Raw genomic sequence first — 21,088 nt, 5'->3', positions numbered from 1 at the left:
AAACGACTACAAATGGTATTAAACAATTAGACTCAATCTCAGCATATCATGCATATTACAGTAGAAATTTATCCAACTTAGTACTTCTTTCAAACCCATTGCTTCCACCAAAATTGGTTGGAAATACCCTATCACTAATCTCGAACAGTAATTATTAGAGAGTCCTACATTGTTAATGTGTGGAAAGATAATAGAATATATAAGATAAATAGGTTACTCCTCCCATTACCAATTAGTTTTGAGATGTAACCACATTCATTTTATCTTGAATTCTAACGAAAATTGAAGCATCATTAGACAAATGTGTTTATTATTTTTATTGCTAGTCAATCTTGTTTTGGTAAGACACGAATATATAGAGACTTCACAGATGAATTTTAACTTTTCCATCATAAAATTATGTGAGATTATATATTTTTTAATTTGAACATTATTATATATTTATTAAATTTATGATACTAATCTACTTTTTTATTATTTTTTTTAGATGTTTCTCTGGCCGGATTGAAGACATAATTGAAATATTTGTTTTTTTTCCTTTTATTAATATGTCTAGAGTATCTTTTTCTCATGTAAGTTGCAACTTTAACATATGTGGCCTATAAATTAGTTTAACATGGTTTTATGATAATAATTTTTTTTTTTAGATGAAAGAATGTAATATAATTATCTTTGTTATTTTAATTACCCTTACAAAAAAAATTCTTCAAAATAAAATTTGCCTTTTGTTTTAGTTAGTGTTGAAGTTAAAATAAATGATATATTTTGTTCAAAAAATCAAAATCAAGGAAATATTGAAAGTTATATTAAGCAGATTTTGAAGAAAGAAACAATAAAAAGCCATGCATATGTATAGATGAATGTCCTGAAACCATTACACTAAAAAGTTCATCGGCAAACACAGCCAAACTTGTTGCAACACAATTACATTTCTTTAAAATACTTGTACTGCTAGACACCACTAGACACTACTGAGCCCGTCTGACTCTGAGCTTGGTTTTACTGGTCTTCCAATATAACTGTTTCCAAGAATTAAGACAAAACAGTAGATACCAGCACCAAACCAGGGTCGGCCAGAGGGTGGGGCAGCCGGGGCATACGCCCCAGGCCCCATAATTTTCGAGGCCCCGAAAAAATTTAAATAATATATATACATATATAAAAATATAATATATAAATATTTAATTCCATAAATTGCATGAGAATCTTGTAGCACGACTGGTAATTGATGTTATTTATGAGTGGAGAGGTTGTAGGTTCGATCCTTTCCACCTTCATTTTTATATTTTAAAAAGTTATATATGCTATTCTTTCATTTCAAAGTCATAACAAAGAAAAAACTATAAAGATAATAAATAAATAATATTAATGTTTTAAAAAGAATTATACCCTAGTTCTTTTAGTTTTAAGATATTTACTTTTTTTAATAGTACTATAAATAATGTATATTTATTATGTATTTTTTAAAAAATTTATAAATATGTAAAAAAATTATATAATTTTTGACATATTTTTTTTTAAAAAAAATGCTAAAATATATAACTTTTCAATAGAGATGTTCGTAATAATTAATTAAATATTACTTTATCGAGAGTTTATGTGGCAAAAATTTATTTATTACATAAAATAATTAAAATTGATATTGTGTCAAAAATTTAATTAATATTTATCTTTAATTTTTATATAAAAAAAGACCTATTTTTAAATTTTGCCCCAAGCCTCTTCTCACCTAGAGACGGCCCTGCACCAGACATGTACAAAAAGTTTGTAGGTTTATGATCATCATCATTACTTCCCAAGCTTTCAATAGAGGTGTCCATGATCAATTGAAGAAGAAAGCTCAACATACTAATCTTCACAGGTTCCTCTCTCTCATATGATTGGGTAAAGGCAAGTGCACTAAATAACCCAACACTTATCACATCATGTATATTCCTTTCCGAAAAACAACAAGAGTACTTTGAATATTGTATCCTAAACTTAGGATAATTGTTCAAGAAAGTAACCACAGAACAAATACATAACAAGGAAAATTTCACAATGGCTTTAACATAAAACATCTTCTCACATTTACACTTGTCACCCAGTTTCTTAATTAACCCAGGTATGGCCTTAAAAGAAAGCCCCAAAAACAGAGCAGTGAGATAAAAATGACACCTTTTAAGTTGTCAGCATCTTTGAATTGAATCTTAGAAAAAGATGATGCATAAAGAAGACTAAAGCCACCAAGTGCTGAAGACATTTCCAAGATTAGATACCAAGTCCCCATTTCTAGGCCAATCAATTCAACAAGACCAATTATCAGAGTATCAATATTATGGCGCAAGAGTTGTAACACAATATATGAGTAGATAATAGCCCCAAACATATACCACAGACTTGATGGAATTAATTATATTGAAGTTTCAATAGTCAAACTTATTAGAACACTAAACAAACCAAGTTGTATCTTTTTCTCACTATGTGATGATAAAAGTAAGGCCAAAAGAGCAAATGTTCCAACTGAATACAGATTGTATTGACTTCCATCTTCTTGATGATCAACAATATTTGTACAAATTGACTTTATATACTTATTGTTGTTTGGATCATGAACATCAAAACCAGGATATTTTCTCAAGAAGACCAACACCAAAACAATCCCTTGGCTTAAAAAGTTAATTATGAATTTAAGAAACGAGTTTAAATTGTTTACCTTGTCCATGAGCCATTCCCATATTGGAGCCACATGAGCAAGAGGGAGGACCCCAATGGAAATAGAACCAAAAACCAATATCCTTATTAAATGTGTAGTGTCATCTTTGAATTGAGAAGTGAAGAAAGAGCTTTTGTATAGAAAGCTTAAACCACAAATGGTGGACAATACTCCTCCACAAATTCTTGTTCTTTCATCCATGGAAGAAAGCATAGGATTACAAAATAAAAGAAATTAAGAAAACAAATGAAGGAAGTAAGCAAGTGTTTGCTATTATTTTTCTTTTATATATGCTAGTAACATTATTTTATTAATTTTAAATTCTATTTGCGATTTAATCACTTTGGTCATAGAAACAAAGTGATGTATGTGTAATACCTACAGCAGGAGAAGAAAAAAGTATGAAAATAAATGACATCTTTTTTTAAATTTGGGAAAAAAACAAAAAAATACAAAAAAGGAAAAAAAAATTACAAAAATACTTTGGGCCGGCCCATTAAACATTTATACAGTCCACATATAAATATTTACAAAAATATCACATGCACTAAGCCTTCAGCTGTACAGAGCGAACCATGAAGATGAAAATACGCGCTCGTTTCAAAACCGCAAAACAACCAAAATGAAACCAAAACGAGAAAAATACAACTATTAATTCTGGCAAAATCAACTGGAAAAGAATACCTGCAATGATCTAAACTGAAAATGACGAAAAAAAAAATCAGAAAAACTGTGAAGAAACTGAAATTACACATTTGTTTTCTATTTTATTCAATCAAAATAACTCCCCTTAATATCGAAATCTATATTCATGAAATGTAGATCTGTAACAAATAGATCTGGAGCTCCCACTAAATCCAAAACAATGTATGATGTGAAAAATTTAAAAAAAAACCTCATGAATAATACATCTACGTTATATACAGTTGCATTTTGATTTATTTTTTGTTTTGGTTGCCTTATAGTTGCATTATCGTTTTATGATAGTTTATATATTATGCAAGAATTTAATTTGATGGGGACTAAGAAATAGTAGTTATACATAGTAAGTTTTGTGCAAATAGTTGCATATTAATTTTATAGTGAAATAACATATGCAAGTAGCAAAACTATAACAAAACTACAAAACAACTGTATGCAAGTGCAAATAGTTGCCTTATAGTTGCATTATCGTTTTATGATAGTTTATATATTATGCAAGAATTTAATTTGATGGGGACTAAGAAATAGTAGTTATACATAGTAAGTTTTGTGCAAATAGTTGCATATTAATTTTATAGTGAAATAACATATGCAAGTAGCAAAACTATAATAAAACTACAAAACAACTGTATGCAAGTGCAAATAGTTGCCTTATAGTTGCATTATCGTTTTATGATAGTTTATATATTATGCAAGAATTTAATTTGATGGGGACTAAGAAATAGTAGTTATACATAGTAAGTTTTGTGCAAATAGTTGCATATGAATTTTATAGTGAAATAACATATGCAAGTAGCAAAACTATAATAAAACTACAAAACAACTGTATACAAACTAAAATACAGGAAAAACTCTTTGAACATCAACATCCATGATAAATCTCATTGTTACCCATTGATGATATAAAAATGGGACTGACCAGGTTGATCTAATTTATTAGCTTTGCCACCTTCACTCATAAATCTTAATCATGTTTGTCCTAATACTTTTCTAATATTAATTTTATAACTCTACTCACGTCAATACTACTATAAGCATGAATTAGATCGTTTTCTTTTCAAGTATAGAACATCATCGGTAATTGTTTCTTATTATTTTATTTTGTTATCTAATTATTTCGACGTGGCTTTGAGCTAGTCCAGCGAGAATGAAAATGACATTAAAATTGTACGAATTTATTTGTACATGCTTATATCAGTTGAATGGCCTAGTCAAAGTCTTCTCTTTTGTCATGAAAGTATTTCAGAAGTTGTAAAGTTAAACTAATAAGTTAAAAAGATTTAATTAAAAACTGAAATAAAATTAAAAATAAAAAGGAAAGAAGAAAAAAAGAGAGTGAAATGATGGATTGATTGATAGAAGTCAATCATAGACCTAAGCAACAATATATAAGAAACTAGCTTTACAATTAAAAATTAAAAAAAAAAAAAAGAATTGTTATGGAAAAAAATTAAAAATTAAAAACTGAAAATAAAATAAAAAATAAAAAATAAAAAATGAAAAACTGAAATAAAATTAAAAATAAAAAATTAAAAACTGAAATAAAATTAAAAATAAAAAGAAAAAAAGAGAGTGAAATGATGGATTGATTGATAGAAAATGAAAAAAGAGAGGGAAGAGAGTAGGATTTGATTGATGATGGATGGAATGATGACTAAGTGGTATATGTGTAATAAAATAAACTTTGTAAGTAAAAAAGTAGGTATAAGCGTGTATGAGTAATTTTGTAATAAATTGTGTAAAATAGATTTTTCATGTAAAAATTTCTTTAAATTTTGCTTGGTTTTAAAGCCAATAAAAAAACAAAATAGAACCAAAAATAAAATATTAATGTGCGTCATAGAAAAAACTGATTTATTTTGGGAAATTTACACCCACTACTGATTTTTCCCATTTTATTACATTTATACTGTGCCACGCTGGAAACAACATTTGTACTGTTTTTTTTTTTGGCAGTTTACTGCCTTGAAACTTTAGCCGTGTAAGGGATTTATCATTGCCACTTGTCACGATAGGGTTTTTCCACGTTTATTTTTTTTTAAAAAAAAATATTTTTAATTGTTTGATTTGACGGTTATGTGTTCTGATCAAAAAGTATTGTATTTATGTATTTTTCTTTTATTTTTTTTATTATTTTCGAATCTAAATTTTGTAATTGGTAATCTCTCTCACCTCAACTGTTCATCTTCTTCCCCATTTTCAGTTTTGTTATACGGTTGTAGTAGTGGGTGGTTTTTTCATTTTAAAAAATTTCAAATCCCATACCACTATCTTAAACTTCCCTCTCATTTTCCCTCCCATTTTTATTATTTTTGTCTATAAATACCTTCATAGTTCTTGATAATGGCCGTTACTCGTTCATCACCATCTCCGGCCAAAGTTACAAAACCCACAAAACAATCGCAGAAAACCAGACCCAAATCAAAAATGGGTAAAAAAAATCTGAAAGAGAACCCTCCTAGCCCCACTTCCCCTTCTATTAAAAGAAAAACCATTGCTGGACCTTCGAAGAACACTCGAGGAAAAAGACCTCGAACTGTTGTTGAAAATTCAGACTCAGATTTTGAGTTGGATTCTGAATTTCTTAAGTCGCCTGTTTCTGTTAAGGTATTTTACTATTTATCTGTTGTTGTTTTTCAGGTTTTTTATTTTTTTTGTTAAATTCGATTTTTGAAGTTCATATATCTGGGTATTTGTTTGTTTTTGTTTATGTATTTGTAATTGTTTTATATATCTTGTTTGCTTTATTTATGTGTTTTTGTTAATTTTTTATTTGTTGTTTTGTTGGTGTTGTTTTGTTTTATTTTAGGGCAAGGGTAAATCCCCTGTAAAGGTGTTGCCATCATCAGGTGTGGCTGAGGAAATTCCTGTTAATAGGATTGTTGAGGTTTGTCATGTTATGCATTCTGTTCCATGTTTTTTTTATTATTTTTTTGTTGTTGTTATTTTCGTAGTGTTTTATGGTGTTTTATCAGTGTTTTTATTGTTCTGTTTTTTAGGATTGGGAATGCAAGTACACCCGATCTCAATTCTATCATTCTAGAGTAGTAACATCTGGGTATTACTCTGTACTTGGTGACATTAAGAGAATTTTAACTGAAAACCAATTGGAAATTTTTTCAAAATCTGTATTTGGTTATTTTCTTCGGATTCCAGAGTACATAATTCATTACCAATTGCTTCATTGTTTGCTGTTGAGGGAGGTTCAGCAGCCTAATGGGTTGGAGTTTTGGGTTTGTGTCCAAGGGAAATACCTTAGGTTTAGTATCGAAGAGTTTGCGTTGGTCACGGGGTTAGATTGTCATGTTGATTCTGATTTTTATCAGTTTAAGCAAGATGATAATGAATTGGTCAAACATTGTTTTAAGGGGTACAAAAAAATTACCAAGGGTGCTATTCGATCGCTTTTATTGCTGACAATCTTAAGGATAACGACGATCTTGCAGTCAAGTTGGCTGTATTGTATTTTGTGCAGTGTTATTTGTTAGGTGGTCCCCCGGGTAAAGTTGTTTCGTCTGAGGAAATAGATGTTGTCGATAGTGGTCGATATAATGAATTTGGGTGGGGCAAGCATTGTTTTGATATCACTATGCATTCTTTGAAGGGTAAGATAGATTCTGGTTATAAGAGGGTAGTTCGTAGTGACGAGGATGGTGGGTATTACAGGTTATTGGGTTTTCCTTTGGCTATTCAATTCTGGTTTTTCGAGTGTTGCCCGTATGTTATTGGGAAACTGTCCTTGTACTCAAATGTTGGCATTCCAAGGATTTTGAATTGGCCTAAATTACCCAAGGACAAGGAGGGTATGGTGAAAATGGATGTCATGAACACCCTCATTTTCGATCGGTCTTTGAAAGAGGTAATCCTGTTGTTTTTTATTATCTTTCCACTGTTGTTTTAATGTTGTTTTTGTATACATTATTTATACTTTATGTTTTTATTGTTGTTGTTATTTTATAATTTCAGTTTCATGTGCATATTGTTTTTTGTTTGTTTTTGTTGTTTCAGTTAAAATTAAGAAACATCACTCCAACTTCCGTTGAGAGATTGAGTTTGAGCCTCACTGATTTTTTCTCTGGTGAGACTACTCCCGAGGCTGTAAAATTCAAAATTAAAGGTGGTTCCAAGCCTGCTGGTCAACCTGGCTTGATGGGTTCTTCTTCATCATCTGCTCATGAGAATGTCTCCCGAGTTGAGTTTGAGGAATTTAAAAAGTGTTTATCTGTTGTTGTCAGCCAGCAAGGGATTCTTATGAAATCTGTTGCTGAGATGAACAAGAAGCTGGACATTCTTATTGAGGTGTTTTTTTTTAATTGTCATTACTTTTTCTGTTATTTTTTAGTAGTGTTTTTATGTTGTTTTATACAGTTAATTAATTTTTTAATTTTTTATTTTTGTTCTCAGTCATCCCAAGGTGGTCTTACTCACAATGGATCTCAGTCTGAAGATGCTCTTCGTACTTCAGAAAATGAGGATGATGAAGATTCCACTTCGGAGGAAGACGAGGATGATAAATTCGACGATGACAAAGGAGATGATCATCATGACGATGAAACTGATGATGATGATGATGATCTGGGTGGAGATGGTGTTGGTGCTGGTCAGGATGAGGCTCACACGGGCGATGTTCGTAACGATGAGGGTGTTGTTGTTCCCGAGGTTGTTTCGAGGGATGATGATACCGGCAAGGTGGATGATGCCAAGTATTTTGACCCTGTGGAACCTATTGCAGAGATCAAACAGGTGTATTTATTGTTTGGACATCATTTTTTTTTGTGCTTTTTTGTGTGGATTTCTGTGTTTTGTGTTTGTTTTAATAGTTTTTTACTGTTTTTTTTGTTGTCAGCCTGAACAGTCTCAAGGTGGGGAGGACAACATTGATGTTGATGCAACAATTGCATCTGCTGTTAAAGCTGTGGAGAATTTGGTTTGTGTTTCTGTTTTTTTTTTTGTAATTTGTATTTATATGGTATTCTATTGTTGTTTTTATGGTGTTTTTATTGTACTGTTTGAAACTTAAAAAAAACCTTTTTTTTTTATCCTTTCTCTTTTTTAGATTGGTTCCTCAACTAATGCCCCTGCTCCTGTTGAGACTTATGAGAAGACTGATCTTGAAATGGTTCTTTTTCAAGAGACTCCTATTTTACGTCCTCAAAAGAGGGATCAGAAGAAAGGAGCTGTTTTGAAATCCCCATTCATTGAGCTTGCTTCTGGTGCATCTAAATCAGGTTCATCCTCAGTTTCTCCTGATGATTCTGTGTATAAGGTCGTTAAATATGTGCGTGGTTTGTGCCCGTTGGACAACAAGATTGGTGAACCTGTCGATCCGCAATTGGAAGCTGAGTTTGTCAAGTGGGTTGATACAGGTCTTAGAAAGCATAAATCTAAGTAAGTATTTTTGTAGGTGTTTTCAGTTATATATCTGATATCGTTTTCCATTTATTTTTTATTTTTTTATTTGTGTTTTGATATTTTTTTATTTGTTTCTTTTAGCACAACAACTAATGTGTATTGTAAGGGTAAGGACACAATATTTCCGCCATTTCGTTTTGGTGTTGAGGACATCAGCAACAAGATGTGGTTTCACAACCTTGCCTACCCTAATTGTTTCCTTACCAATTCTGTAAGTTTTTATTTTATTATTATTATTATTTTACATATTGTTTTTTTGTTTATTTTTTTTAATGTTTTTAAGTGTTGTTCTGTTAGTTTTTTATAAGTTTGAATGTTTTTTTACTTACTTTTTTTTTTCTTTTTGTTCAGCACATTGACATCATTTTCTATTATCTTCGTAAGAAAATAATGTACTCAGCCAAGCCGAAAATCAAAGTCACCACAACTGATTGCCTGTTTTGTTCTAGCATAACAACTTTGTATGAGAAGTTTGTTGAGAAAAACAACGATATATCGGTGTTGTCTCTTTCTCACAATGTGGCCCAGTACATTCAAGGTGGTAAGATATTATGTGCCACTCCTTCGCATTTGGTTGATCATGTTGTTATGCCTATCAATGTAAAATTACAGGATCATTGGATTTGTGGTCGTCTTAACATAGTTGACAGGCGCATATATCTGTACAATTCATTGCGTTCTGGGAGGTATATGACAGCTGCCAAAGAGGCTTGCAAGTCTTTCTCTGTTATTTTACCATATTACTTCTCTATGTTAGACTTCAAAGGCCTTCGCATCGAAGCTAAGTTTAGCACTATGGAACCTTTCCCTATTGTTGCTGTTGATGGTTTACCCGAGCAGGTCACAGTGTAAGTTTTATGTTTAGTGTTCAATGTTTTTCACTGGTTGTTTGTATTTTTATTTTTTTGTTATGTGACTTTGTTTTTTATCAGTGTTCTCATAGTGTCTTTTTTTGTGTTTTCTTGTTGTGTTTTTTCCAGTGATTGTGGTGTTTTTGTTGCATCATTTGCTGAGTATTTCATTGATGGCAAACCCATCCCATCCTCTGATTTTGATGTGGAAATTCACCGCGATCGTTTGGCTGTGTTATTTTATCAATATGGGATGAAGAAGCAAACTGAGAACATTGAAAGTGAATCCAAGGCCCCTCCCAGCCTTCCCAAGAAGTGATTTGTTTTTTCAATCAGACTGTCATTGTTCTTATAGTTTTTTAATGTTGTTTTAATGTTTTTTATGTTGTTTTTCTTAAACAAACATTGGTGTTATGTTGTGTTTCCTTACGTTTTGTGTGGACAACATGTAATCTTTTTATTTTTGTATGTTTTTTCTTATTATTTTTATGTACAAACAAGTTGGTATGTTAAAGTTGTTAGTTTTTTCATTTCACATCCCTTCTTTTTTTGTTTTTTTTTCTTATAGTTTCTCTGTTTTTTTGAATACAAATATTAATTTCAGTATTAAAAACACAAACTGTTTCAATAACAAACTTCATATATATATATTCAATTTAGTATCCAACATCTTTTAATATCCAATCTAAAGTATCAACAATTCCCAATGTAATCAATGTTTTTCAAATAAAAAATGTATTCCCTTTGTATTTCAGAAATTTAAATTCCTCAATATCTCATTCTCAAAACGTATGTGTAGTTTTCTTTTGTTTTTCCACTGTTGTTCTGTTGTTGTTTTTATTCCCTTCTACGTCTTCTGCTGCATGTTCTTTTGTTATGCCCCAGTTCACCACATTTGCTGCACTTGTTGTGTTGATCCTTTTCCCATCCAGCCTTCCTTCTCAATGTTTTTGGTCTTCCTGATTTTACTCTTTCATGTGGAGGCAAGACTGTAATATTCTTCACTTCTTCCGGTACCTCCCATTCACTTTGGTGTCCTATTGGGTAAACTGTCCCTGAATAAGTTGCCAGCCAATTTTTTTTTTGTGTAGTAATCTGAACAGTAGGTGTACGGGTCCATGTTCATCTCCCTCATCACGGCCACTGCGTGCCCGCATGGCATTTCATCTATTTGGAACCTGTTGCAGGTGCATGTTCTTTTTTCTAGGTCTACTTCCCACGATTCTTTCATTCTTGTTACCTCAAACAAGTAATATGTTGTTGCTTTAACCTGTTTTAAATTTTATTGAAAAAAAAAATCAAACATAGCTGTAATTCCAACAACAACAATACAAAACTATTAAAACAACACTACAACAACAACTTTTACTTACTGTTTATTTTTTTTTTTTACAAAAAAAAAAGAAGCATAATTAATATTTTACCTCCAGATTCAATGAGTATGTGTAATTTTTCAACAGTATGTCTTCTCCAGTTGGTGATAGCTTAGTGAAGGTGTTGTGTGCTTTTATCCTATTAGTATGCGTCCATTGTTGCACCAATGCTCTCAAGCATTCTAGCAGTGTTGTAATTGGTAGCTCCCTTGCTGCCAAATTTGCAGCGTTCAGTGATTCTGATATGTTTGAGGTCATTGTGGAATACCTCTTGTTTTGGCTATGAATTCTTGACCACTTTTCATACCCGATTTTTTTTAGGTAAGGTCTTATGCGTTTGTCCAATCCATCCAATTCAGCCATGTGGAACTCGAATTGCTTTTCTGTGTAGGCTTTGACTGCTCCAAAGAATGGCAGATTGTATTTGGCAGCATGTTGTTTGAAGCTTGTTTTAAGGTTGCTCAAAATGTGGTAACCGCAGTAACTTTGTGCAATTTCTGGATAGATTTCTCTTGCTGCTTTGATGAGGCTTTCATTCCTGTCTGAAATTAGGCATTGGTGTTCCTGTACCCCATACGCTTCTTTAAATTTTTTGAAGAACCATTTCCAAGATTGGTCATTCTCAGAATCTGCAACACAAAACGCTAGTGGAAAAATATGACCTACTGCATCTTGTGTGCATGCGCACAACAAAGTTCCCCCATAAGCTGCTTTGAGGAACGTTCCGTCCACAACAACTATTGTTCTGCATGCTCCCCACCCTTTTATGGATGCATCCAACGCCATGAAAACAAAGAGCAAGCTGTTGTCTTCTGCCGTTTTCGGATCGACAAATGATCCAGGGTTTGTTTTTTCCACCATGTGTAAGAAACTCGGTATTAGGCTGTACGAGTAACTAGCATTACCTCTCAAGTCGTTTACTGCATGTTCCTTACTTCTCCAAGCTTTCATATAGTTCATTTTGATGCCAAATTTGTATTTCAACTCCCCTTTTATGTCCATCGCTGTTGCCTTGGTCTTTATGTTCAAGAACTTCGGTTTTATGCATTCCCCTATCAGTTTCGATGTTGCTTGCCTTTGGTCTTCATGCCTAATATTTATGGGGCATGTGTGCATATTTGAGAACCTATTGAAACAAAAAAACAACAAAAACAACATTAAAAAACTATTAAAACAAACCTGTTGCAGATACCAAACATGTGTATTTCAGTACAAATTGTGGAAACAGGGCATTTGTTAAGGCTGACAACAAAAACAACATTAAAAAACTATTAAAAAACCAACCTCCTGATTATGAATGTGTTTGTTGGGCCATTTCTCGATGCTCTTAGTGACCAATTGCAGCTTTCGTAAACACATTTCAGACTGTACTCTTGAGAGCAGGACTTCCACACTTTGTACTGAAAGTTGTTTTTGATTGCGTAGTAGCTGAGGACATTTTTTAGAGTTTCTTTGTCTTTGTATGCCTGTCCTTTTTCCACTTCGGGGTGTTGCTTGTCTGTTATTAACTTTGCATTGTTGATGTCGATTTCTGGATCCAGTTTTTATTGGTGTTTTCAAGTTGTTCTACCATTTCTTCAAAGCAACGCATTTGCATAGTCAATTATGTCGAATTTGTCCTCCTCATCTTCTATTGTTTCTGACTTTTCCTCTTCTTCTGTTTGCTGTCCCGTTGTGTATGATTCTGTTGTTGTTATGTTGTTTTCAAGCGTTGTTGTGTTGTTTTCGATCATTGCCACATTATATTCATTCGGTGTTGTTGTGGATATCGAATTTGGTGTTGCAGCATGTGTTGTGTTGTTGTTTTGCTGGTTGACACATAGTGGATATGTCGTGAAATCTGTTTCCTTCATTTTCAATTCCAAGTAAAAGTAGAGGCTTCGATCGTTGCATATTTTGATCGGTGGTATTCCTTCTTTAGCTTGGTACTGTATTTGTAGTGTTGTGCTGGTGTTTTCGCAACCCAATGAAGTGAGCAGTATTTGCAGTAGCTCTTCGTACTTGCATTTTGTTGGTATGAATTCTCCACTAGCCACATAGTTCACATAATTGTGATCTTCATTCCATTGTCCATTGCTCTTGATGAGTACTGGTAGACGTTCCATTACCTGTCATTCCAGGGTCTTATTTAATGTTAAAACAATAGTACAACAACAATAAAACAATAGCAAAACAACAAAAAAAAAATTAACAAAAAAAATACAACAACGATAAAACAACACAAAAACAACCAAACAGAAATACCCATTATATTTTTTGTTAGTTTTTATTATTATATTTGTCTGATACATATATGTATGAATGTTTTTGTATTACTAACCGCAAAACAACATTAAAACAACCCTAATGTTGTGTTTGAATAATTGTACTATTTTATCAATTTTTTTTTTTTCGAAATCATTTTATGTTACAAACGTCAAATTAACAATAGAACAACCCTCATTTATGTTTTTGCATCATAAATTAAAGAATATCACATTTGTGTTTTCGTTTTTTTTTAAAAAACTTCAGATCTAAATCTTGTTTTTTTTATTTTTTATTTTTTTTTGGTTTCTTAAATTATTTTTTGGGTTTTGTTGTGTTTACCTCTGTTATTTTGGGGGGACAGTTTTCTGTACGTCTTGTTCTTCAATTCTGATTCCTTTTCAAAAAACTCTTCGCCGGATTTAATGGTTTTTTCTTGGTGATTTCCGTCTCCGGCGTCTCCCCACACACGAAGAAGGTTGTTTCTTGTGTGTTTTACTGTTCACAGTATAAATGAAATGATGTTGGGCTTGGGCAGTACAAAAGTAATGAAATTGGGCTGGGGCAGTAAAAATGTTGTTTTTGCCGTGTCCCAGTATAATTGTAAAGTTTTGGTCCAAAAGCAGTATTTTTGTAAAATTCCCTTTATTTTTCTAACACATAGCCTAAAAAATTATTTATAATAACTTATTAATTGGACCAATTAAAACAAGTTTTTTTTTTTCATGTATCTGATAGACTAAGTTTTATTATGATGTGTATTTATTTTTCAAGTATCTCTTTATGACTTTTTCTAGATAAACAACTTGATCATTTTAGTATGGTGAGACCTTTTTTTTTTTTTTTTTTTTTTTTTTTTTTTGTAAGCGTGCCTTGTTAGACGGGCTATTGTTGTAGTGATATTTAATTTTGTTGGAAAAATTAATGCAAAAAACTGCTCAGAATTGTGCAAGTAGATTATCAGTCTCGTTGTCTCCAGGATAAAATAATACAATCGAACCACTGTATCGAATCTCTATTATACGATAAAAAACCATCAAAATACAACACCCAAAAATACTGTTGTTTAGATTACATATCGTAATATAAAATTGTTTATTAGATTTTGTTCTGTGAGAAAAAAAAATATCTTTCTCCTGTTAGTTTTAATGCATTATATAGAGAATACATAGAAAAATATAACAGGAAGAAAATCATTGTTTTTTCTGATCTTGGGAGATTGAAATGGATCATGGCTAAAAAATCTAAGCATTTTCTCCAAACAATAAGGTGTACATCACACTAACCAGTTCGGATCGATCAGTGGCGACGCGCGTCTGTGGTGTTCAAGTAACCCTTTGTGTGACTTAGTGATGGGAATTTGAATTGCAGGACAGGTATCCATGGGTACCCAACCCGAATGGGGCGAAGATTACCCGCCTTAATTGGTAATGGAGCGGGGGTGGAGTGCAATTTTATATACCCGAAGCGGATTCAGGACGGTATCGAGAGTGATACTACCCACCCCATATTCGACCTAGATATATAGTTTCTAAACTTATCATATAGTTTTCTAATTATTATGTATTAAAATTATTGACTATACTTACAAAGTTAACCAATAAGTCTCCATACCCAATATGGATTCCCTTACCCTAAATCCATCAGGGATTAAGCGGGGTGGGAGCGAGGATGGCGGCATAAATGAAAAATGAAGACCGGATTAGGAGGTGCACTAGCCCATCATTTTCCACAAAAGTGAGTACCTCTTGGGGCCAACTTAATTACTCACATCTGCATTATATATACACTTATAAAAAGTGTTCCAAAGCAATGTGTGAATACTCCTGTACGAACATCAAATAACACCTTTTCATTTTGTTTAATAATTCATGAATAATGTTCCAACAATCTAATCTAAGGGACGAGTCTCTTATTGAGAGCGACCACTTGGTGAGATGATACTCCGTCTGATTTACATAGATGACCTCTTTAATGTTGGGACCCTTGTTTGGGGGTTTCCTTTGTACTATCATTGGTCATTGAGTCTTAGAGCACTCTTAAATATTTCTATCACAAAAATTTTAATTTATCTATTTTATCTCAAATTTTTACAATACACTATATAAAAACTTTTCTATTTTTTTCTATATTATTTAAATATAATATTTTTAATATATTTTATTCATTTTATGAAAATAAAACATATAATATTACACATATATAGAAAAAATTTAATAATTAATAATAATATATGTTTAGTTTAATGAATAGTAATCTCTACATTTAATTATAAGTACTATTCCTTAATTAAGGTAAAAATTATGTAAATTAGCTAAAATTTGGTTTATTTATTTTATTTTATTTTTTGAACACTGAATCTCCACACGAGGAGAACTTACAACAAAATAGCCAAATCTACCTAAAGAGCACAATTTGGAATAGAGTGAAGAACCCAATTCCATAAAGCACTAACTCTAGACTCTAGAGTATACTTGGCCTAAATGATGAGTAATAAAATTGGCTTCTCTAACAAAAAAACTTAAACCCAGCCAAGCCTTGACTTGGAATGATGCTCTTGATGCTCCACAAAATGCCATCTAAATCTCTCCAATAAGACTCAACAAAAGAAGAAATGGGGGAAATAGCTTGAGCACAATCTGACTCAATAGAGAAACCATTAAGCTTGAGGTTCCTTTCCATTTACACCATTTCTTTCATGGCAACAATTCAATAGTGAGACTGTCAAAGGGCTTGTTAAAGAACTTACCTTATCAAATATTAAATATTATTTAGTGTTTGGGTATAGAGATAGGTTATTCTTAGTTGGGTTTGGTGTCTATCCTAGGGTTGGATATCCTCCTGTTGGTGTTGCTAAATTTATAATCAATACGCAAGTATACGCAATCAAGTAGTAAACTCACACAGGTGAGGTCGAACCACAGGGAATTGGACTAATTACTACTAAATTATACTATTGATTCTATCTGGTAAAAGAATACTTTTTATGAATTAAATAAAACAATTCAGAAAATTAAAACTAACAAAAGGAAGATTAATCAAGATAAGAAAATAGGGAGACGAATCCTGTTGTTAAGTTACCAATGTTAATGTCTAAATGCTATCCTTCTCTTGAAGTGAATGACAGATTATAAATTAACCTAGCTCTTTTCAGATCTTCTAGGTTCTAAATCTCATGCTCTCTAATTAATCTCTTAATTAAACTAACATGAAATCAGCATTAAGCAATAATCTATATGTCACAAAGGCTATGTAAATACTTTCGTTTCACATCAAAACCTAGACTATCCAATTTTAGCATTCTCAATTCTCACTTTTCAGATTTCGAATTGAGATCATAAAACATGTAAAAGGTGATCAATCTTGCACATGGAAATTAAATACAAATATGAATAGTATTCACAATCAAGATGGAGGAATGGCAATTATTCATTAACTAGGAAAAACTTAAACAACATTCATCATTCTCCCTAAATAGGAGTTTAGTTCAAAACATCCATAATCAAATCCATAATTAACAATGAAACAGAAAATAACATAGAAAAATTAGAGAGAAGAGAAAGAACTAGTTGAAGCAATTGATCTGGGTCGCCACAAGCCGCTCTTCTAGCCTCCTCCTTTGTTTCTAGGGTTCCAATTCTGAATAATCCCTAATTTTCACGAAACCTTGCTATTTAAACCAATTCTCATCTTTAAAATTCGTGAAATTACGAAACTGCCCAAAAATCCCGTCACTGGGTGCCCGTCGCGACTGGCAAAGCCCCAGTCGCGACTGGCTTAAGCAGTTTAGTCTTGAGATTCTCTCTGCTGTTCCGATCGCGGCGCGGCATGTTCCCGATCGCGGCGGCATGTTCCCGATCCACGGCGGAACGAGCAGCGACACAAACTTTGGTTTTTCTTCTCGATTCTTTCACCACTTTTCCTCAATTCTTGTACATACTTTCTTTAAACGCCCAAGGACCTGAAACAAAAGAATCAAGCGTAAAATAGCCCTAAAACTAGAAACAAAGAGTGAAAACTAACTGAAAATACGACCCGAAACTTAGACTAATTTTAGCCTAACAAATTCCCCCAAACTAGATTCTTACTCGCCCCCGAGTAAGGTAAAAAAAAAACTAACTACGCTGTCAGATAATCACTACGCTGCTGACTCATGCTCTGTTTTCTTCCTTGCATAAACTAGAATTTCGATCCTACTAACTCTAACAATTAACTCAGATGCTCAATTTATAACACTATGTACAACTGCAAAAATTTATTCAAATGTGAAACATTGCTATAAAAGTTTTACTCTTTCCAACAGTTCCACAGCCCGATAATTCATAAGCTTGCATGCTTACCTTTCTCCACTAATGTTGACAGTATTCTTTGGAATCATTAGGTCTTTTCAAGGCTTTGGGTAATATGGCTCAGATATTCAGGGATAGGCAAAAGACAATTTTGGCTCAAGATATCATAAGCACACAAACAGAACCCACAAGCTTCTTACTTTTCTTTTTTTCTAAGATCCCATAATATTCCCTAATTTACCAAGATTGATAGAAGACATCTCTATTATTTTTTTTTTCAACATCACTGAAATTTCTCTTTTTTTTTCACACATATTTTTACTTTTTATTGTGTTTTTTTTTCATCATATTCCATTTTTTTTTCAGTGACATTGAATTACACAATTTTTTTTTCTTCTCAATCTTACAAGTTTTTCTCCCTCTCACTATTTCCTCACACTAAATGTTTATCCTCCCCCAAACTAATTATGTAGCTTATGATATCATGGATAAAATGGTGAAGAAAAATTAATAGTGTGGTTGCAATTTTTTTTTTTAAATCGATGGGTGAAAAACATAGTAGGTTTAGGCTTAAAAGGTTAACTAGGGATACATCTTATTACGGTAGGCTTGAAAGGCTCAAACTATCCAACAAATGCCTAAGTCATATTCCAATTGAACGCAATTTTTTTTTTTAAATCGATGGGTGAAAAACATAGTAGGTTTAGGCTTAAAAGGTTAACTAGGGATACATCTTATTACGGTAGGCTTGAAAGGCTCAAACTATCCAACAAATGCCTAAGTCATATTCCAATTGAACACTATCAAGGATTTCGTCTCAAAAGAATAAACATGCAAGTTCTAAGCTATCCTGTCAATCTTACCACAACCCATCGTAAAACAATTATAACAATTTTCACAAATTGAGTATTTACAGATAAACACAGGTTCCTAAGCATCCAAACTAATCCAAAGAGTTAGCATAATCAAGCACACAGTTATTTTATAATTTCAGATCACATCACACTAATCAGCAGTATACAACTATCGTCAAGCTTATTGCCATTCCTTAACTAAAATAAAAAAAAACTAAAATAGATAATTAAAATGCAGAAATTAAAGTGCAGAATTTAAAAATTTTAAGTCTTTCCCCCCAAACTAAATATGACATTGTCCCCAATGTGCTATTATACTCAAGGTGAGAAGGACTTACCTGAACCCCCATCAGAAGGGGTTGGGCGGACCCTTTTCATCCAAAAGAGCCCTCGTACTAAATGAAGAAAATTTACCACCAATCGTGTTGATTTCAGAGTTTCGCACAAGAGTAAGCTCACCTTCAGAACTACCACACATCAATCTTTTCCAATGACGCCGAATCGTTCGAAGTCGCTCTTTAGGCTTTGCTTTCTTCTTATCAGCTTTAACAAAAGAACCCTTCACCATCTCAATCTTGCAACAGGTAGGAATGTCGGTTGGGGCAAAAACATTAAAATTGACCTCTTCATCTTGCACTCTCAACTTTAACTCTCCCTTTTGAACATCTATTAATGCTCGGCCTGTGGCTAAGAATGGTCTTCCCAAAATAATGGGAATAGTTGAATCTTCCTCCATATCAAGAATTAGGAAATCAGCAGGGAAGATAAACTTACCAACCTTCACCAGTACATCTTCAATTATCCCCCGAGGATGAGTCAAAGAACGATCCGCTAGTTGTAAAGTCACTGTTGTGGGCTTTGCTTTTCCCAATCCTAGCCTTTTGAAGACAGACAAGGGCATTAGATTAATGCTTGCTCCCAGATCACATAGAGCTTTAGTTTCCACCGAACCCCCTATAGAGCATGGAATATTGAAACTACCCGGATCTTTAAGCTTGGGCGGTAGTTTTTTTTGCAAAATGGCGCTACACTCCTCAGTTAATGCCACTGTTTCATAGTCCTCCAATTTTCTCTTCTTAGACAATATCTCCTTCATGAACTTCACATAACGGGCCATTTGTTCCAAGGCTTCGGCAAAAGGAATGTTGATGTGTAATCTTTTGAAGACCTCTAGAAATTTTGTGAACTGCTTGTCTAGATTGGTCTTTCGGAGTCTTTGAGGATAGGGTATTTTCACATGATGATCAATATTGATTGGTGGAGACTGTTGTGGTGGTGCTGGACTATCAGTAATCTTCTTATCTGATGATGCTTGAGTTGGTGCTGTTTGATCTTTAATCTCTTCATCCACTGGTTGTATCATCTCAGGCCCATCATATTTCTTTCCACTCCTTAAGGAAATTGCTTTACATTGTTCTCTTCCTTTTGCATCATTAGTGCTAGGCGAATTTCCTTGAGCTTGTTTTTCCACTTGAGTAGCCAATTGTTCCATTTTAGTTTCTAGAGTTTTAATAGAGGCTCTAGTTTCCATCATGAATTGGAGCAATAAATCAGCTTGGATAGTGGAGCCTCCACTAGAACTTTGTTGTTGCAGCTGTTGTTGGTTTTGTTGGGGCTGGTTTCTCTGCTGGTAGAACCCCTGTTGGTTGTGCCCATAATTATTGTTTTGGGAATAGTTTCCAATGACTTTTGCTTGATCCATTGGCAAATCATCCACATCTGCCTGACACTCAGAAAAGTGATGGGGACCTCCACATATCTCACAAACCACTTGAGCTTGTTTGGCTTGCACTGCGATCAGCTTTGTTAGGGCCTCAACCTGAGTTGTCAGCTTTGTAATGACATCAACCTCTAACACACCAGCTACCTTCTTAGATTGACTCCTTTCAGTTGGCCACTGCTGGTTGTTTAGAGCCATCTCCTCCAATAGATCATACGCCTCATTAGCACTCTTTCTCATAAAGGCTCCGCCAGCTGCTGCATCTATTAGAGTTCTAGTGTTACCAACCAACCCGTTATAGAAATTATGAACCAGCATCCACTTCTCAATACCATGATGAGGACACTTTCTGATTAAGTCCTTGAACCTCTCCCAAGACTCATAGAGAGACTCATTCTCTTGTTGACAGAAATTGTTGATCTCTCCTCGCAGCTTAGCGTACTTTCTTTGGGGAAAGAACTTAGACAGAAATTTAGTTGCTAAGTCTGTCCATGTTGCTATGGAATTTGGTGGCAAGGAGATTAACCAACTCTTGGCTCTTTCTCTAAGTGAGAATGGAAACAGTCTCAAACGAATGGCATCATCACTAACTCCATTGACTTTAAAAGTCTCACAAAGTTCCATGAAGTTCGAGAGATGCAGATTAGGATCTTCAGAAGGGAGGCCACCAAACTGAACTGAAGACTGCACCATTTGAAGTATGGCAGGTTTGATCTCAAAGTTATTCGCATCCACTGCCGGTGGCCTGATACATGACTGCACTCCCGTCAGAGTAGGGAGAATGTAATCTCTCAAGCTACGGCCATTAGCTTGGTCTTCCACGGCACCACCATTATTACCGTTATTACCCCCATTGTTTCCAACATTATTGTTCACATTGGCAGCCATGATTTCTGATGTTTCAGCAGTTGCTGAAACTCTTTCTTGCCTTTTGTTCTTTCGATTCCT

General features: G+C 33.4%; 2 protein-coding genes and 1 non-coding gene across 3 annotated transcripts; 2 read left to right on the top strand and 1 right to left on the bottom strand.

Moving 5' to 3' along the window:
* Window positions 1-5,740: 5,740 nt before the first annotated feature.
* LOC115720283 (uncharacterized) lies at window positions 5,741-10,826 on the top strand. The gene is made up of 10 exons (XM_061104977.1): window positions 5,741-6,004; window positions 6,207-6,284; window positions 6,397-6,661; window positions 6,766-7,256; window positions 7,406-7,696; window positions 7,802-8,140; window positions 8,244-8,324; window positions 8,454-8,785; window positions 8,891-9,020; window positions 9,161-10,826. Exons 1-10 carry the CDS (start codon window positions 5,741-5,743, stop codon window positions 9,659-9,661), a joined length of 2,772 nt encoding a protein of 923 aa, XP_060960960.1. The 3' UTR covers window positions 9,662-10,826.
* LOC115723685 (uncharacterized) lies at window positions 10,498-13,928 on the bottom strand. Its single transcript, XM_061104976.1, has 6 exons — window positions 13,620-13,928; window positions 12,621-13,141; window positions 12,213-12,275; window positions 11,085-12,159; window positions 10,762-10,930; window positions 10,498-10,715 (listed from the first exon to the last, which is right to left on the bottom strand). Exons 2-6 carry the CDS (start codon window positions 13,136-13,138, stop codon window positions 10,498-10,500), a joined length of 2,043 nt encoding a protein of 680 aa, XP_060960959.1. The 5' UTR covers window positions 13,139-13,141; window positions 13,620-13,928.
* Window positions 13,929-20,468: 6,540 nt separating this feature from the next.
* On the top strand, window positions 20,469-20,575 carry LOC115724321 (small nucleolar RNA R71). The gene has a single exon (XR_004013118.2). It is a non-coding gene; the product is annotated as a small nucleolar RNA R71 (small nucleolar RNA).
* The last annotated feature ends 513 nt before the right edge of the window (window positions 20,576-21,088 follow it).

This window comes from Cannabis sativa, chromosome 9 (genome assembly GCF_029168945.1).
Source record: "Cannabis sativa cultivar Pink pepper isolate KNU-18-1 chromosome 9, ASM2916894v1, whole genome shotgun sequence".
Lineage (NCBI taxonomy): Eukaryota > Viridiplantae > Streptophyta > Magnoliopsida > Rosales > Cannabaceae > Cannabis > Cannabis sativa.
Note: the sequence above shows the minus strand (reverse complement) of the source record. Positions and strands in the feature narration are given on the sequence as shown.

What these genes read in the sequence shown, in the direction of transcription:
- LOC115723685 (XM_061104976.1), bottom strand. Translation starts at nt 13,138, where the DNA reads ATGGAACGTCTACCAGTACTCATCAAGAGCAATGGACAATGGAATGAA. An exon ending in ATAATTGACTATGCAAATGC is followed by an intron (nt 12,276 to 12,620) that starts GTTGCTTTGAAG and finishes TTTTGTTGTCAG; the next exon opens with CCTTAACAAATGCCCTGTTT. An exon ending in CATACTCATTGAATCTGGAG is followed by an intron (nt 10,931 to 11,084) that starts GTAAAATATTAA and finishes AATTTAAAACAG; the next exon opens with GTTAAAGCAACAACATATTA.
- LOC115720283 (XM_061104977.1), top strand. Translation starts at nt 5,741, where the DNA reads ATGGCCGTTACTCGTTCATCACCATCTCCGGCCAAAGTTACAAAACCC. An exon ending in AGTCGCCTGTTTCTGTTAAG is followed by an intron (nt 6,005 to 6,206) that starts GTATTTTACTAT and finishes GTTTTATTTTAG; the next exon opens with GGCAAGGGTAAATCCCCTGT. An exon ending in TCGATCGGTCTTTGAAAGAG is followed by an intron (nt 7,257 to 7,405) that starts GTAATCCTGTTG and finishes TTGTTGTTTCAG; the next exon opens with TTAAAATTAAGAAACATCAC.